Source organism: Bacillus rossius, chromosome 11 (assembly GCF_032445375.1).
Source record: "Bacillus rossius redtenbacheri isolate Brsri chromosome 11, Brsri_v3, whole genome shotgun sequence".
NCBI classification, from domain to species: Eukaryota; Metazoa; Arthropoda; class Insecta; order Phasmatodea; family Bacillidae; genus Bacillus; species Bacillus rossius.
Genome location: NC_086338.1, coordinates 45,076,484 through 45,096,446, shown reverse-complemented (window position 1 = coordinate 45,096,446; position 19,963 = coordinate 45,076,484). Strand labels below are relative to the sequence as shown.

The following is a 19,963-nucleotide window of genomic DNA, read 5'->3' as shown; positions in this document are numbered from 1 at the left end:
AACCAAGGGACATTACTAAGTTTTTTTTTCTTCTTTGGCGAGTGACAAGACTCCTCGACCATCAACAGCAAGATGTATGGTGCTGTGGTATGTATTTGGACCTCATCCTATCAAAATTCAAAGACATCGTAAAAATTTGTATAAGAAAAGACAAAAACTTTGCAAGTAATAAAGTTTTTCTAACTAAATTCATTTGTAAAATTGTGTATTGAGGCCATGTAACAATGAGAAAAAACATTTTTTTTTAAGAAATAAACAAAGATAATTTAACAAATTCTTTTATTTCCAAATAAAGCAGAACCATAGTAATGAAAAATTCCTCAAGAACATTGTTTGTTTTGTTTTGTTACGTTTCTATGTGTGCTTAGCCGGGCAAAAACATACAACGTAACAAGCCTTATGACTTTTTGTATGACATGATGTAATTATGCAATGAAAAATAATTACAAAGGTCCTAATACGTTAACACAAACATGAAATCCACTAAAAATTTTCCATCAATTATTTAGAACCCAATAATGTCATTCCCAATGAATTTATTTGTTTTCAAAAAATCTTGTTTCTAAAAGAATGCTAAGGAAGTTGAAAAAGGCATGTATGGTTTATTGTGAGATAATACTAATAAAGTAGATTACATGAAATTTGATGTGTCCCTTTATTTACATTTTCCCCTCATTTACACCATTTATTCTCAATCCCCTGACAAATGGAAATAGGGGTTCTACCATGTGTGATGAGTTTTAATCTGTCATCAGTCATACATAATGGGTACTAGATGTCCCAACCACAAAACTATTTGCACATGTACATTATGTGCACAACCACACATACAAACAAAACACTACCACACAACCTTCTGCATAAAAAGGTGATTTTTTTTATTAAATTTTACTATTTCCTCAACTTCAAAGTATTAATAACTTTGCTAAACTAACATAACACCACCATGGACCTTAACGATTACAAAGTAATTATAAATTACGGAATGAAGATAAATGCAGGAAGTTTCCCTCTCAAATAGCCTCTTATCAGTTAATAATTTTTTTGGCAAAAAATAATTGTGAAAGTCATAAAATAAAGAAATATTTTCATTAAAAGAATTCTTCAAATGTAAAATAAAAAAAACGTTTTAAACAATACTTGGATGAAAAGTAAAGGAGATGCAGCATGAGTTTTATTTTCTGAATTGTGAACCAAAATTACATACACTTCCAATTACTGACCTACTCAAAGACGAAAACAGAAATAAAAACAAAATTTTTAACTATCAACACGTTCAGGTGTTAACATGTAAAACTGTCCCCGTGCTTCATCCCAACATTTCACACTTTAATACAGCTTATGACAGTTCCTTTGTTTTTCTTTCATACACAGCATGTGACAAATATGAACTTACACATCTAGATCACATCATTTATCAAATTATGTACCACTTTCTCTCAAGCCTCAGTGGTCAAAAGGGAGCACTAATTCTGACTTGATGTGTCAGAGATAATCATGTACACTTTCCTCAATTACCTACTAAATTTTTTTTGCCCCAACCAATATTCACACAGTAGGGCAAATACAAAGTATTCGCAAATTGCAGGGCACTAATTTAACAGGTGGTAGGAAATGCCAAAACATGCTATTTTTTATTAAGTAACATATGTCCAAAGAACACTTGCCCACATTAAATACATCAGCAATTATGCTACAAATCTTGATTCCATTTGATCTCTTTTCAAAACGCTTATTAGGTCAAAACTAGAATACTGTACAGTAATATGGAAAAATATGAATTCTTAAAAAAGGATAAAATTGAACTTATTCAAAATAAGTTCATGAATCTTATTTTTAAAAAAACCTTTCTTCCTCCTAAATTAACTTCTCTTTTTGGCCGGCATGCCTACCTTGACTTTCTCTTTATCACTGAAATGCATTGTAAATATGTCTTAAGATATAAATTGTAAATATGTATTAGAGTTTCCCAATTATTATTAAGTCATCAAACATCTACATACTTTATGTACACTTTACAGAAAATATATTGTTCTTAGAATAATCAATAACTACAATATATTAGATCAGTATGGAAATGAAACTAATTAGCTATTTGTTTTTCAGTTTGTCGTGCCACTGGCAGATCATGATTGGAAGGGAGAAGGGGGGGGGGGGGGGGGGTTGTCATAGTGGCATGCCCCCCCCCCCCCCCGCCACATGAACCCTGAATAATTTTCATATTTTCTCCTAATTCCTAATCATAGTTTTCCAAACTTACGAACGTATTATTTTACTGCAGAACAGGATGTTTTTGAACCACAAATAAAATGTACTAAATATTTCAATTCTCAATGTAGTAAACTCTATCAGTCGTAACAAGATTAAGCTATAATTTTTAGATCGAGTTCGACACTGCTACTACTTGATAGCCGCTTAAACATGCCAAACAGTGCTGTTTCGATACCAGCAAAAGTTTCCAAAACAGCTTTTCTGCATTTAATGTCGTAATGCAATTCCTATAGCAAAATGTGTCTTTAAGGACAGCCCAGCCCAAACTGCGTTGCAAAGCAATGACTGAGGCGGCGAAAAATTATCCAAGAAATTACTGTCGTGCAATGGTCAGCTCACGTACCAATGCAAAACGATGAAAGTTATGGTACGACCCGTCACACAAACATGGTGAGCAAAACACAGAAGCTACTGTAGGGACCACGAAAGTAGCGAGCTGCATCCCATAGTTCCGACAACAAACATTGCTCGGCACGGATTGGCAGAACAAAGCGGCGGCGGGGCGGCGCGCACGGAACTACGCACGGCCCGGCTATATATTAAGGCGTTATAAGAACATGCAGCGCCGTAATGAAAGCGCAACATTTACCGTATTTACCCATGTACCACCCGCCCCCATGTATGACCCGCACCCCAAATTTTCAACATACTCTCTGAAAAAAAAAATTTTCACTGTAATGTCTATTTACATGTGCCTGCATAAATAGGGAAGAAGAGTCTGTCATTGTAACAACAAAGAAAACTCTTTATAACTGCAGCACAGAATTTTACTAACACAAATGCATGAAATATTAAGAAGAAAAAACCAGTAATATTCATTGTCAAAATAGTAGATCAATTTTGCTAAACAACAGACGTAAATTTGGTGAAATAAATTTTAAAATGTTTGTATGCAATAACCACAATCGTCAACTGTTCAGTCCGTTGCAACATCCTGCAAATAAAAATAAAGCTCGTAGTGCCAAATAATTAAAAATAATGAGTGATGCCATAAAACCATTTTATTCAACGTAAAAAAACCCGTAGCAAAGACGTGAGTTGTATTGATACGCATAAAATGGCGCGGGTGGCCAGTTATAGTTAACTCGGTTGTAAACAGAGCGCGCGCGTAGCAAGAAGTTTGCGAGCTATCGCTATCGATCTTCGACTACGTGCGCGCGCTCTATACCGAATGATGCCAACTGGCGCTGTTTACGTTTTATAGGTGGATTACAGCGACTCCCGACACGTTACGGATAAAGTTTAATACTTTTAAAAACGTCTTGAAAACACATCAGAATACGTCGTATTACGATTATTTAAATTAGAAAGCGTTAATCTCAGAATAAACAGCGTAAATTGCGGGAAGCAGTTTATACGCGCGTTGTAAACAACTGCAATTTATTGCATTGCATCGCATCATATGAGGTTAAAACGGGACCGAAATAAAATGTTGAAAATATCGGGAAAAAGTAAATAACGGTAACGTAAAAAAGGGGTTTCGCTGTATTTTCATTGTAATAAATGCGTCCAGCATTCGGTAATGTACTATAAATCCAATTTTTTCAGTCTTCATTGTTGTCAAAAACCTCAAATTTCGTGTATGACCCGCACCCCGACTTTTGAATGTTGTTTTTCAGAAAAAATGTGCGGGTGGTACATGGGTAAATACGGTAATTGTGTATCTGTAAAAACGTAATGGCATTTTGTTACACTGAACACATATAAATAGTAGTGGTATGCGGGATCCCGAATTTCGGGAAATGTTTCGGGAGGGCATTGCTTTTTTTCCCGACGGGAGGGAATACCGTATTTACGCAGATATAGGCCGCGTGCGGATACAGGCCGCACCCTAAATTTTTGATTAAAGTCTTAGAACAAATTAATATCTCAAAAAGAGGCCGCACTGAAATGCTGATGAGCGGCAATCACGAAGTACGTACCTATTCACAGAGCGATCGTGGCAACTGCGCGCTGTAGAACGTGGTATATTTAATTATTGACATTGGGCGCCTAATTATATATATATTTTAAAAGTAATGCCAAAGGTTATGAATTTTGACGTAACTAGTTATACCTTCCAAAATATTAGTTTTTTTTATTATTACCTTGACTTAACAGAACAAGCGAACATAAATGACATCTATTTAGGTAATCAAATAGTCTCATATATACTAGATCAGGATAGTTATCTGTATGCGGACATATATTCCTAGAGAGCCAAAATCTAAGTAAAGGTATTTCATACTAGTAATGTCTCGATTCACGTAACCTTACGTCTAGTTCAGTTGTTCGGAGACACTGCAAACTCTGCAGCACTGGACCTCTGGATAGCGGTAACCAGAGACAAGGACGTTTTCGACCAGCTGAAAACTACGAATACTACTGTTCTAGTTGTAAAATTAGATGACGACAGTCCAGCATCCTCCTCTGATCCTGAAAAGTCTTTATAATTAATTTGAAACGATCTCACCGACGTAGACCACATGGAACCTTGGATGTATGGTCGTCATGGTTGTGTCGGGAACTCAGGCCTCAGAATTCTTGTGACAGCGACTGACGGCTCCGACCATCGTCCTTCAGGGATGGAAAGTACGAAGATTCGAACCCAGGATGGTCATGAATGTAGATATCAACCGAAGAGTAAGTTCATTCTTGAAGTTCGGAAAATCCATAATTCTGTCAAATTAATGCAGAATTTCATGAACCCAACTTGACGTCTACCAAAATAACGGAACTCCGCTGTAGTCTCTTCTTGTGAGCTGAACGGAAATGTAAAGAGAAGTACGACCCTCACTCAGTACGTATCTTCCTATCCAGATAATTTTTTCTTATTTTATTTGTTTTTTTACACATCCATATTCCAAAAACCACTATCGAACGAATACCTGTTTATAGCAACCATAGATGAACTAACCAAAGCTGGAATTGAAAATCCACAGACTTATGCAAGTAGGAATAACGAGAATTTAAACCGCGCTAAAATATAGTAATGGTTTTATAAATGTATAGATAAAATAGCTTTGCAATAGCATCATTAATTAGATTTGAGGCTCTCTATTCACATCTTCCTCCTACTGTTTTTAACATAAAACCTTTAAAATAAATTACATCAATTTTGCACTCATAATCTCATAAAAAAAAAGGAAAAAGAAAAACTGTAAACATAGTGACGGTTTACAGCGCCATCGATAAGAGCGTGCTGGCAACAGCGGAGTTTGACCTTGTCTGCATCCTGTGTATAGTTTATCCTCCTCCTCCCCGCCCCGCCTCCATGGCTTTGGTAGCCATACACAGGCAGCGGACTTTGTTGACCTTGTACTTCCCCCCCGGCCTCCCCCCTTGCATTCTTTCAGTTCCGTTATCTGTGTAGCCCACTTCTCCCCTACCTGTTCATCCTTGTTTCCACGTACCGATAATTAACACCGTTGTTTACGAGAGTCGTGCAGCATAGCTACCTACGTAAACGTGTACTGGAAATTTCAGTCATAGTTTTACAAAGTTTAATATTTATATTTATTTATTTTCATTTACATATATTTATTTATATTTTGCGTGTGTCAGAGATGGGAAAAGACAGAGCTAGTTACAAGGCTAACTTCAAACTGAAAGTGGTACAGTATGCACAGGAGCACGGTAAGAGAGAGGCGGGAAGGAGATTTGGAGTGGACGAGAAGAACGTGAGAAGATGGGTGATACAGAAAGAGAAGTTGTAAGGCATAAAAAAAAAAAAATGTACCTTACGAGAACAGAAGCCGAAATATCCGGAGGTGGAAGATGAATTGTACCAGTTCGTCCTCAGCACAAGGCAAAATGGTTTCGCTGTTACTACTGAAATGTTGCTGTTCGAAGGCAGCAGAATCGCAAGAAGACATGGCATACCCGTCACCGAATTCAAGGTTAGTTATGGGTGGGCGAGGCGTTTTATGGACAGAAAAGAACTCAGTTTAAGGAGACGGACATCCATTGCTCAGATACTTCCAGAAAGCTATGAAGAGAAGTTGATAAGTTTTCAGAGGTTTATTATAAATTTGAGAAAGCAACACAACTACCAACTAGGGCAAATTGGAAACGCTGATCAGACGCCGGTATATTTTGATATGCCGGAAGCCACGACAGTCACGCCTTCGGGTTCTCGCTCCGTGAAGATACTTGGTACTGGAGCAGACAAGCAAAGATGTACTGTCATGTTGTGTGTGACGGCAGATGGCAGAAAACTACCACCATATGTAGTATTCAAGCGCAAAACCTTGCCAAAGGAGAAATTTCCACCGGGAGTTATAGTGCGGGTCCAGGAAAAAGGGTGGATGTCTGAAGATTTGGTCAAGGACTTGCTCTCGTGTGTGTGGTGTCGACGGCCAGGGGGACTTTTGCGTATGAAATCATTGCTTGTTCTGGACAGCTACAAAGGCCATCCCACGGAGGGTGTAAAGAAGCAGATCCAGGAAGGAAAAACCAATTTGGCCGTTATACCAGGCGGTATGACAAGCATGCTGAAGCCGCTCGACGTGGTCCTTCAAAGTGCACATGCGTCGTTTGTACAACGAATGGATCCGGTCCCATCACGAGACAACAAAATCAGGCCGTCCAAAACGAGCTTCGCTGGCAGAAGTGTGTCGGTGGATCCTTGCAGCCTGGCGATCCATTTCTGAAGACTTAGTGAAGAAGAGTTTCAAGGTTACAGGTATCTCGTCGGAAATGGACGGCTCAGAAGATGACGCATTGTGGGATGCGCGAGAAGACGAAGCAGGCGACCCAAATGAACCAAAAGACAATGATGAGGAAAGTGACAGCGAGAGTGCGTAAATTGGATTTTTTTAACAAAGAGATGTACGTACGGTATATGTAAAGTGTTTTTTTTTCCCCTAAGATTTACGGTATATGTAGTGTGTTCTTTTTACGGTACGTAAATTTCATCCGTGTTTGCAGTGTCAGCTTTTTGATTTACTGTTATACATACAGAAAGAAAAGCATGTGCACTGTGCTTTATAGTAGGTATTGTAGTTATTCAACAACTGCAGATTTTAAAAATTATTTACGGCAACACTCACTTGGCAACATCGCAATCACCACCTTACCCCACACTCCGCCTGTTAGAGCCTAGATGCTACCTAGGTAGTTGCGCGCGCATCAGACGCTGGCAACAACATTCGCCTGGCACTCAGTAGCGCACTGTGCACGGCACTTGTAAACAAAGCAGACTTGCAGGTCTGCTTCTATAGCTTATTTACTTTACTTCCAAGTAAGTTTATAACGTTTAATGGTTTCTTTTATAAACTCACAGTAGTAATGCATCTCGTCAAAATATTTGCATAAAAAAAAACACACGCAAATAATGACGTCTACGTGTAAACACCCGGACCTACTTTATTTTCAGCTCCAAACTTTGTTAAAAAAAAGGTGGGGTATTTACAATTGTAAATACTACTTTACCTAATGTTCAAGAAAACTATTTTGTGAGCGGCAGTTGCCAGCCCGCTGCTATGGTGCATCACGAGAGGTTAGGGACGATCGGCAGCGGCCCATTCTTTGTTTACATTGTAGGTGAGTCGTGTCTTTATTTTTTATTACATGTAAGTACTTATTTGTTTATACTTTAGACTTTCATGCATTAAAAATTAGTTTAATCAATTGTATATTGACATATTAAAAATTTTTTTTGGGAAAAAATGTTTTTTTAATTTTTATCTCACTAATAGGCCGCACCCTAATTTTTGGGATCATAATTTTGGAAAAAAGGTGCGGCCTATATCTGCATAAATACGGTAATATTTTTCCCGGTATTTTCGGGAAAAAAATTATATTTGTGACAACGGCCCGTTTGGCCTACAATAAAAGGAAAAATAAAGAGATTGCTTTATAGTTTAATATAGATAACACATTTATTAATGAAATTCTTTTTTGTCAACGTATATCCATGGGAAAACAAAATCTCGGAAAATGATATACATCACGATCTTCTAAACTTACATAACTGACTTAAATAAGCAGTCGGTCTGAAACACAACACTATACGAGACATTACTTTAATAGTTTGCCGCATTATTGGCAAATCCCGTGTATATTGCACATTTCGTAATTTTATATTTGTATTAATGTTTCTGTTTACCGGAATGAAATCGTATCACTACGTCTAAAATTATTTCATCTAAAAATCAAGACAAAAACAGTGACGTAATCATCAGGGTCAGCTGCGATTGGCCAGTGCGTCACTTAGAGGCGGGGTTACGCTACAGCCCACAGGAGATGGCAGCACCATCAGTTTTTTTTTTCCTGACACGTAAATAGTGAAAATAAGATTAAATTGAATAATTTACTTTTCTAATGTTTATTTGAGGTCCACAATATTAGGGGAATTTTACATGGGCACGTAGTAATACAAAATTATGGTAATATATTTTGTCATTTAGTTCACGTTACATGTTGGTTGTTTTGTTTGGTTGTTTTGTAAACATGGCTGAAGAAAAGACGCGTATTTGGAACTTTTTTGCTAGAAGCAATGATAAACTTAGTGCTACATGCAAGACATGCAATAAAACTCTGAAAACAAGCTATGGCAGCACATCGGGTCTCATAAGGCACTTGACTCAACATCCAACTGTAAAGTTGGAATATGAGACACGGCAAGAATTGTTAAGTTCACAGCCCATTACGGCAAATTCTTCACAACCAGGTCCATCGAAACAACAACGGATTGAAGATGGGAAGCCTTCTTTTCACAGACACGAGAGCCAAACCCCGATTGTGCATCTTCGTTTTTTTCCTGGTTCATTGTAAATAAATATGGCGGTGTTGATAAAAGGAAAGACCATAAACCAAGAACATAGCAACGGTATTTATTTGTACGCCGCCATATTTTTCGTTTGCCGTGTGTCCGTGAATGTTTATTTTGGACAACTCATGATAACTAATGGTCAATTAGGTTAGGTTAGCTACATAGTATCTGCAAAGAGAGAATCTTTATCCACTCAACATGTGGAAGACCTGGTTTTCTTACATGAAAACAGAGCATTATACTAAGTCTGTTTTCTAATGGCGCTGTTGTGGTAAAAACACTCCAAAACTTATAAATATACCTACTGGCATCCTATATAGCTTATGATTTTTTTTCCCGATTTTCCCCGATTTCCCGAGTGAAATTTAATTTTCCCTCCCGAAATTTTCCCGAGGCTAAATTTCCTTTCCCGCACACCCCTAATAAATAGACACTATAATTCTAAAATGACGTGACTGTAAAAAAAATTTGAGTAAAGTTTTGAAACTCACCACAGTGAAGGCAGTGTTGGTTAGATCCGCAGCTCATGTAAGCCAAGAGTGGCAAAATTGCACCACTTAGTTATGTGAAACGAGGTGATATGGAAACATTAAAATATTACCAGAGCTCTATAAGTCAAACAATAAATACCAGTTCTTACAAAGGCTGAGCCAAACACGATGTAGCACTGTCAGTATCACTATTTTCATCACCGTTGTCCATTACTCTGTTACTTGTTGATGAAAGGAATTCGTCATAATCACTGTTGTCATGTAAATTTATTAAGAACTGGTCCATTGCCATGTCTATGATGCAGTCCCTCTTCCAGTATTTGTCTTCTAATTTTTGAACATGATTGCAGTAGCCTACCAGTCATCCTTTGTTACAAAGTTAACAGCATCCAGTGTGTGCGTCTGAAGTGCTTGCGCAGAGAACTCTCCCACGGTATTACATCCCCTAATGCACCTCTTTATCTTTGCCCACGCTAATGCAATAGCATTGAACTCACACATGTATGGTAGGAGTCGAATGACATGATGTCCTGCATTTTTTAAAAGTTAATCAACTCAAAATATTTTCTCCTTTGGTTTGTGTTTTTCTACTAGTTCCATCAACATACATTTCAGCATTTTTTCATCATACTCTACATTTCTGCATTTTAGCCATGTAATCATTTCATTTTTTGTACTGTATTTTGAAGGAGGCTTATCCTCTTGTTTGGAGTGATATGGCCCATTGTCCATTACTACAGCAGAAGATGGCGGCAAGTTTGGTAGAACATGTTCGGACAGCCATTTTTCAAAATTAGCAGCATTCATTTACCCGTGATAATCTCCGACTGTCGTACATGACTTGTATATCAATAATCCCCCTGGGAGAAATCCACATTTTGAATCAATATGAACCAATATTAGCCTCTTGGTTGCATTTCCTTGAGTTACTCCCGTTACGTCAATTTTGCGTTGCCAACATTTCTGGAATGTCAGATTAGTATCCACCCACAACTCATCAAGGTAAAACACTTCCTTACCTTCAGACCTACACTGTCTAATTTGAGTGAGGTACTTGGAGAGCCACTTCCCTATGTCAGCTCGTTTGATTAACAAACGCCGCCTGTCTTCGCACCGTTTCCAGACAAAACCCATACTTCGCAATAATCTCTTGAGCGACGAAAGGCTCCACTGCCAACCAATCTTTTTCTTTAATACAGGAATCAATTTGCGTACTGTGGGGACAACTTTTTTAACCGCATAGAATTCCTGGATTATCTCTCTTATGACATGTTTATCGAAACTGTCAATCTCAATCTTGCGTTTTTTTCGTGGCCTGCACATAAAAAATTTATGCTGTAGCAATCTTAATAATAAAAAAAATATGCACGTCTGATATATTTTGTAAAACTAACATAACCAATGATAAATACCCTTTGTTTAATATCACTAATGCACATTACACATGTTTAAAATGCATGGCTTACCTCTTTTTCCCTGGTGTTGTATGCGGTTCATTTGGCATTGCAATTTGTTTCTTTCGAATACGCATCACTGTTGCTTTGCTTACATCTGCATAATTTGCAGCACATTCCGTTGCTTTGTGAATAGGAATCGAAAGGCATTTTTCACGAGCTTCTTGATCACAAATTGATATTACTTTACGAATAATTTTTCTCTCTTTGCTGTGAATCACTTTATTACTTTTCCTACGCTTTACATTCGCCTCCATTACTCGTCGCACACTACCTGCCAATATACTTCACATGGTTAGTAACGCAGGAAGGGAGACAGAATTTCCTATCGCACGACACTCCCTTCCCCTTCACCCCCGCGCAGACAGCTCGCAAGATTCCTTGCCCATACAGTATTGCATCCTGCTAAAAGTCTTAATTGTGGATAACAAACAAATTAAGACTAAGAGTAAATACAAAAAGCAAATGCTGCCATTAATTAATTAATTAATTAATTAACTAATTAAAATTACATGTAAAAAATTATACTTGAGATCCAGGATGTCTCAAAGTTTACGTAGAAGAGAACCACAATGAACAATTGCATTAAAAATGTGACCAAAAAAAATTAAATGAAGGAATGGCTAAAACTGTGTGCGATGTGGCATTAATTTATGTTATTGGAACTTGTAACTCATAAATCACTGGCCAAAAGAGAAATTTTTCCATGTTGATGGATTTGTAGAAGTTCCTACACACTGTTTTATTCTCCAATTGCCCTATTTATGTAACTTTAATGCTACTGAAATAGCATAAGTAAAAATAAAATGGTGTGTTACGAATGTAAATCATCCAAGATATTTTTCTTCAAGTATTACGTACATAAACAATGACTGCCATCAACTCGGTAACAAAGGAAGATTGGAAATGCTGCTACAAACATAATAAAAAAAAAGTAAGACAAATATTGACTAAAGGGATCATAGAATGTAACTGTTGCAGATCAGTCTGTCACTAGTTAATGGCAGTAACAAATATCTAGCTCATGTTTGACTCAAATCACCGTAGCTATTGCCCCTTTTGGATGGAAAAAAAAATTCTGTAGAAATAAATAAAATTTATTATTTTTTGCAAACATTTCCAGACATACATCTAATAATTTGTCTGACAGATCACATAAAAAAAATGGATGAACACATGCAATAAACGTGCTGTTCTCCTCTATTTAACACCACTTATTATGTACATAATTGTTTGCAGGTTGCTGGATGGCATTCATCATCACAGCAAATTGAGTTATCATCTACAGTACAACCCGGTTATAACATTCCCGTTTTTAAAATTTTCCCGCCTATAACACCATAATTTTATGGTCCCGTCATTTCTCCATTTATCACAATGCTTTAATTTCCCGCCTGTAACAATATTGAAATTTCTACATTTCCGCCTTTAACGTTCAAATTTGCTTTGATAACTGCCACAATTTGCAGTATCCCTTCCTTCAAAGTCATAATTTAGAGCGAAACCATAGCTAGAAAATACAGCACGCATATACAAACAACAGATGTTTACATTTGAGTAGTTCACCATAGACGTGGTACACACGCACTCCACAACTTGCACCGGATCGACTATCAATATGGCGTCCTGTTCGCGCTTGTTAGCCTATGACTTGTTCCTTTATACTTATGTTGCTCATTTTGTGCACTGATACATGGTCTGAAACAGTGCTTCTGTAGTCTATGGTGCTGGTTTTTGTTTCAAAGGTTTAACACCTTGAGATGGTTAACTGTTCTATGGATATATTCACGGCTTTTGTTTGTGGTTAACCTTTACCGTAATTATTTTTTTTTTACTTATTGTAGTCATGGTCGTATTTAATTAAAATACGCACTATTGAAATTTTATTCAGGTTTTTGTACGGCTATGATGGCCGATAAATATAAGCGAAAATATATTCTGTAGCTGAAAAAATTCAGTTTATTAACCAAGTGGACAGGAACCCCAAACAAACGCGTGTTGTGATTGCAAAAGAGTTAATATTTCTGTTTCGACTCTGAACTGTATCGTACAAAACATTTTTTTTCTTTAGCATATTATTAGGTATTATCTATAAATAAAATTAACCAATTTTCCACTCTATTGCTGTACTTAGTGTATTACTCCTGTATTTTGTGTTGTTTTACCTATACTTTTTAATTTAATCAATCCACGCGTAATTTTTACAAAGTGAAGATGATTTCCTGCTTATAACATTTTTTTATGTTGGTCCCTTGGAGAATGTTATAACAGGGTTGTACTGTATATGTTTAAGTTAACATACCTGTACATGCGCATAAAAACATTACAATACAAGATGTTTTTATATCAATCAACATGTACTCGAGTCGTTTTGAGTCAGATGTGTGTAACGCTCCGCATAATTTCTGGTTATGCCGATCCGTTCCAAGCAACAAGTATCCATGAAATGAGAACAAGCTTGCAAGACTTCTGGTCTGCAATATTATATTTGGCACAAGACATTTATTAAAGCTTTCTTGAAACATGTGTCCCATTCTCAGCATTTTATTGCACTGGTGTACACACACGCTGATATCAAAATCGATTTTCAGTCACAAAATGCATAAAATCATCTGACACATCCATATGTTACAGGTGATGCTATAAGAAAAAGTAAACTTAGGTTTACCCGAGTTAACTTGGCATTATTCAAGTCTTTTGGGTAAAGTTTGAATAATAACTTAAATAAATTAAAATTCTGCATTTACCTGTGTACACCTAGGTCTACCCAACGCTGACTGGGTAATGTTTTTTTTTAAAAACCAAATGAATGATACCTTAACTAACCTAGCCTAAGGTACTCAAAAAAAGACGCAAAACCTAACACCGGTAATCTCCAGATTATTTGACTGATTACTCTGACTTTAACCTAAAACCTTGGATAATCCTAAGTTAGCCCGGGTAAACCTAGGTTTACTTCTTCTAGCATTACCCGTAACACATAACACAAATCTGCCAACTTGCTCAGAGGCATACCTGGCGTGACGTGGCCAGGTTGCCACGTACAAAGGGACAGGCTCGGCACGGCGAGTGCTCCCCTACTCACCTCCTCCTCCGGGTGGTTGTGGGCCACGAAGAACAGGCTCTTGGTGGTGCCCTGCACGTGCTCGTACGCGCCCACGGACTCGTGGTTGCGCAGCTCCGGGTAGACGGCCGGCACGATGAGCTGGGCGATCTCGGGCCGCATGCGGTGCTGCACCTTCAGGGTCTCGCAGTGCATCCCGTTGGCCAGCATGCGCTCGAACAGCGACACCTCCAGCTTGTACTCCCTGGCGAGCTTGAACACGGCCGCGCTGGGCCGCAACTGCTTGTGATCCCCTGACAACAACAAAACACTGATCAACGAAGAGGTCCCTTCTCCTTCGCCGCTCCCACCCCTCATTGTTCAGGAGTTAACTTCCAGATCTGATAAATCCAGAGCCCATAATTTGGACCTAGTAGGTATGGAAAACAGGTCCCCTCCACTCTGTCCAACTCGTGGACCGCCGACTGCGAGTCAAGGACAGTGCTTCGCAAGCAGTCGGTGTCAGGTTCCCCTCAACTGGATGGCACAGGTCCATCCAGAATGTACTAGAGGAACCACGAGCTGTGATGACCCAATCTGCGGAATCAGGCCGTCTGTATGTACAGAGTGATTTGTAGAGGGTTAGAAAACTGAACAGGCTGTTTGTGGACCCATTTAGAAAATATATATTGAGCTAAAAGGCCCTCCAAACCCTCCAAAAATCATCCTGTATAGGCCACTGCAATACAAGGTATTATGTACTAATGATTTAATTAATTGCAACACACACAGAGGAAGGAGAGTCAATAAAACCATTCATTCTGGAAAATATTAAATGTAATATCTAGAGGCACGATTATATAGTAATGCGCGATAAAACGAAATAACACCGAAAACCGCTTGAAAACACGAAATAAAACGAAATTGTGCGAAATCCGCGATATGTCACGCAATTTTGTCGATCCTGATTATTTACGTTTTTTTTCCATTCTGTAAGGACAATTTACTATCTTCAGCACAATCAAATATTTCTGACAGTAACTAGCAGCCATATATATTATATGCGATGGTGATTCATTATAGATTTTAAAATGAAGTCTTGGAATTAACGTAATATTTTCTTTAAATGGTAATCTTGTGTACCATAATAATTTAAGATGTTGATAACTATGGCCGCCGTTCACTTTCTGTAAATACAAAAATAACAAACGTCCAAAATATATTTTTCTAAGATTACGTTTTTAATCATTAAAATATTACACACTAAAGCGCATTGCTTTTACTGTTTATTTAAAATAAAGTACATAGGGTACGAAAATAAAATTAACCCTGCTTAACGTAACGATTGTAAATAATAAATAGTACATGTTTATGTCGGTATTAATTTTCACGTGCGTATGTTGGTATTCGGTATGTGTTTTTTATTCGCATCTATTCTCCATTGTTTTGATCTTTCCAGCACAGCAAGTTTTTGCGTATTAAGAAGTTAAATTCTTCCTATGTGATTAAAAATTTTTGATAATGCCTAAAACGAAGGTTTCTGCCATTGATCGACCGAAAGAATTTTCCAGCGAAGGATTTTATTTCAGTGATAAAATGTTAATGTGCAAATTCTGTAACTGCAGGCTAGACTACGAGAGACGCGATACGCTTGTGAAACATGTCGCGAGTGAGAAACATAAGCGTTTGAGGCAAAACTCATCTGTTAAACGACATCCTTGTCTAAGAGTCTTTAATGCCATTAATTTTCTGTTCAACCCAAGAAATGTGAGTAGGGTTGGCATAGAAGATGCAAACCTACAGAAGTCTCTGCATAACTTGCCTTCTGTTTCCCATCTTCCCATTGATACATTCATACATGGCTATGTTGCTTTCAAAAAAATAATTGAGGATGAACTTTCATTGCCAGAAACAAGCCAAATTGATGTTGCAAAGGTACTTTGCTCCCTTAAAGGGGACTACAGTGAATTTGCTCAAGACAGTTTAAGGGCAATCTGGTTCCCAACATCAAATGTTGATGCAGAACGTTCATTTTCCAGGTACTCACTGGTAGTTAGTGACAGAAGACAAGGTCTCACTCCAGAAAATGCGGAAAATTTAACTATGATAGCATTTCAATAAAACCGTCTTAATAGTAACTTTGGAAGTGCTTAATTGTGTAATTTTGTAGTGTATGTGATTGTAATTAAGTTGTGAAATTTTTAGTAGTTATTTAAAAGTTTGAATTTATGAATTTGCAAATGAACTTAATTATCTATGAATTTGCAAATGAACTTAATTGTAATTAGATCATGAGGTTTTAGTGTTTATTAATATTTGTTTTAATAAATTTGCATGTTGTACAGAAAAGCAAGAAAATTTTGCCGTGGGTATTTTGACCAAAAAAATAAAACCATATAACACCGAAATCTTTATTTCTTTACACCAAAATTTGTCTTAAAATAACACCACAAAATCTTGACTCTAGTAATATCCAACAAATAACTAGAATGATAGTTTTCCCATGACAATGTGATAGTTTTAAAAATTTACTTACATTTTTATTTTTTAACCCTCTTGTGAAAAAAAAATTGCATTTTAAATTTCTACCGTATGGTTTTAAAATGTACTTGTCAGTTTCAGAGGTCAATGCATTTTCAAACACTTTCAGTTTGTTTCTTTTTGTAAACTACCTAACTAAACTCTTGTTGACATTTGAGTAAACGGAGACGTACAAGGGGAGAAATGATGAGATCGAGCAGCGACAAAATGCAACAGCGGGGGAAACGGGAATACGGAAACGTCTGCCACGTTTCCCAGTTCACGAACAATTCAAAATTGATACTGCCAAGAACCAAACCCTAACTTGCTTGGTGGGAGATAAAAACAACATGGGCTGGCAACAATGTTCGTTACTGGTATGCAAAATTGAAACTGACTTACTTTCTTCATCTTGGTAAGTGGTATGTCAGAAAATTAAGAAGTGGGTAAATTTTTAGCTGCTAACTTTCTATTAATTATTGTAGAAGTATGCCAGGCATACTACAATGTAATGTATGTTCACCCGTTTACAACTGCTACATTACTGAAGCCTATATTTAACTATATATAATCCCATTCCAGCTGTTAGTAGTAAATAGTACTGTTTTGTCTATAGACGTACGAGACTGTAAAATCCAGATAAAACGACACAATTAATACCGATTGGCTCGCGAACAACTCGAATGGCAGCAAGCTTGCACGATAGCACAACTTACCATCATGATGGTTGAACAACAACTGTTGCTTCGTTGCTGGAAGTTGCAGGGCTACCCACCTTGGCAGGCAGCCAACTTGAAAAACTTGGCGCTGCTAGCAAGCAGCGCGGTAAGTTCAAAATTCAAATTTTTCAAACACTATACACTAAATTACACACAATATTTAAAAGTCCAAACAAGTACGTAGAACTTTATGGAGTGATAAGCTCACATTTTATATTAAACAAAAAAAGAGCATTATAAATGGCAATATGACTTTCAAGATGACTTCTCATGAAAAGAAAAGTAGCAGAAAAATAAATTCACCAATAAGTATCAGGTGTTGGCATTCACTTGTCAACGACACCACAATGTGAGATTCCAAGACTTCTGCAGCCTCCTCCACAATAACTGAAACACAAATAATTCAAATAATTTACTGGCCTGCATGCCTTGCAATAACAATAATCACTAATTTGGTACATTTCATAAACATTTACAATAGCATGCAATACATATAAATATGTACAGAAAGAAGTATTTACCAATTGAGATCTTACCGTGCACCATCAAATACTTCAATAATTTTTATTTCTGCTTCAGTAAGTTTAATGACTGGTAATAACTGATTTTAATGAACACTGCATAACAAATAGGATAAAATACACCCTAAGAAATATTTGCCTCAGCTTTCCTTTTCGAATTAGGCACTAAGAATCAAATTTAGAAGTACATAACTTCAGTAGTGTCACACATGTTCATTATCATATAAAAAAATTCAACCAGTACTGTCTGTATCACAATGCAGCTATTGTTCATTGTAATTTATATTATTTTGTGGCGATGATTGTACTGAGTAAATTCAAGTACAAAAAAAATTGTTATTGAATATAATCTCCAACTTATCTTTACTGTACTATGAAAAGCAAACTGCTTTACCCTTTAATTTTAACAACAAACTTTAGTAAACACATTTTACTGGAATGCATTAGCCTAAGGACTTATTTCCTAACGTCAAATATTTTAACTGTTAGAAAACCAGCCATTAGCTTAAGGTCTTGTTTCCTAACGTCAAACATTTTAATTGTTAGAAAACCAAACATGTTAATGCCACTAAATTAAGAACATAAAACATAATGAAAACTAAAAATTTCAGGGAAAAAAAAATCAGAACTTACAGCTCTGCCCAGCTTGCTATGTCAAATGTCAAATATTTTGTTTACATGCCATTATTTTAGTTTCTAAACTCTTCCTACGAATTTATCTCTTAAAAGCAGTTTCATGTTATATTAAACAGCAAATTTTGATTCTAGATATGTACTTACTGTGTGCTATCTGATAACTGTAAAAACTAAATTTATGTGTTTTCAGTTAAAATGTAAAGTTATATTAAATAACTGCATGTTAGTTGCACAGTATAAATTCATTTTCTGTATTTCCGCAGATGTGTAATGAACACCATTAAAAGCACTACAGCCCAGTTTGAAACATATCTCATAAAAAAAAATTGTACTTACACATTTCTTAGTCATAATGGAGACCTAGCTCTTCAACCCTGCAAGTTCAGAACTACGGCCACGCTAGATCAACGACTTTTCGTAGATCATCTCCAGATTATCGAACCTTAATTTAGTTTAAATGGGAATATTAAAGAAAAATTTTAAATGGTACAAAAATATTTTCAAGTTTTAGTCAGCTTGTCTGTGGCAACAAAAAAAATACCCATTTACATTACTGTTTAAAAAAAGTCTTTGCTATCACGTTGCTTCTGTGGGCAACCAACCTCCAAATCCAAAAAAAAAAAAAAAAAAAATCTAAAACTCAAGTGGCTATTTCGTTGACACATATATGCCAGGAGGCAATGTAGGCCAGAGCTTCCGAAAGCGAACGGGGAACGAACACGGTCGTGCTTCCTTACCAATCCTCGGCTTCAGAGCCTGGAGCAACGGCTGCAGACGAGCGGCTCCCGTTGTAGTCATGCCGATCACCAGAGCGTTTTTCATCACGTGCAGGTCTCCGATCTGCTTCACTTCTTCGTACCGCTTCGCGCTCACACGCAGTTCACGCTCCAGGACCCTAACAACATACCACCTTTCAAGTATACAACATAGAGATTTTTGCAAAAAACTTACTAAAACAGAAAAAAAAATAACTACGTTACAAGAGTCATGAATAGAGAGAAGATTTAATGGTTTTATTTTCAAACTCATTTCGTTTTTAAAACAGGAGATTTCGGTGTTATTAGTTTTAATATAAGGTAAGTGCCCCGGTACTCGTCACTGCTCCAATGGTCGTCACTAGCAACTTCAAATGTAAATAATAGTGAAGTAGCTCAATATATCGCCAACTTAAATATTGACAAAAATTTGGTCGACGTTCTAGCTGAAATTACCACAATAGTTTTCGGAACAAACACTATTTTCAATCAAAAAAAGTCCGTGCATCAAAAGTTCGTAGAGCAGTGAAGATAAATAGGGGAATTCCTATACTAAAACACTAAGGACGTTAGTGCACATATTTACTTCTAATTCTGTAATTTTTCATGTTTATTCGTGATGTTTTGTGCTGAATGTGTTAGTTAAATGTTCTTGAAGAGGTGAAAGTGTTTATTTAAAAAAATTCGTTTTCTTTGTATGATTTAGTTAGGGTGACGAAAACTGGATCAATAAAAACCTTGTATTGCTAGTGTTCGTCATACCTGACACATTTAATATTTTATTTAAAGTTGTGCTAAG

At 36.8% G+C, this 19,963-nt stretch overlaps 1 protein-coding gene across 8 annotated transcripts in view; it reads right to left on the bottom strand.

Annotated features, from left to right (window-relative positions):
• Positions 1 to 19,963, bottom strand: part of LOC134536900 (NFX1-type zinc finger-containing protein 1-like) — a 111,122-nt gene that overhangs the window by 67,453 nt on the left and 23,706 nt on the right. For all 8 annotated transcript variants that reach the window (XM_063376969.1, XM_063376970.1, XM_063376971.1 and 5 more), the window contains 3 exons: positions 19,147 to 19,304; positions 17,556 to 17,639; positions 14,056 to 14,327 (listed from right to left, as the gene is read on the bottom strand). In XM_063376969.1, the coding sequence (XP_063233039.1) occupies positions 14,056 to 14,327; positions 17,556 to 17,639; positions 19,147 to 19,304 (514 nt within the window). The remainder of the gene's footprint in view (positions 1 to 14,055; positions 14,328 to 17,555; positions 17,640 to 19,146; positions 19,305 to 19,963) is intronic.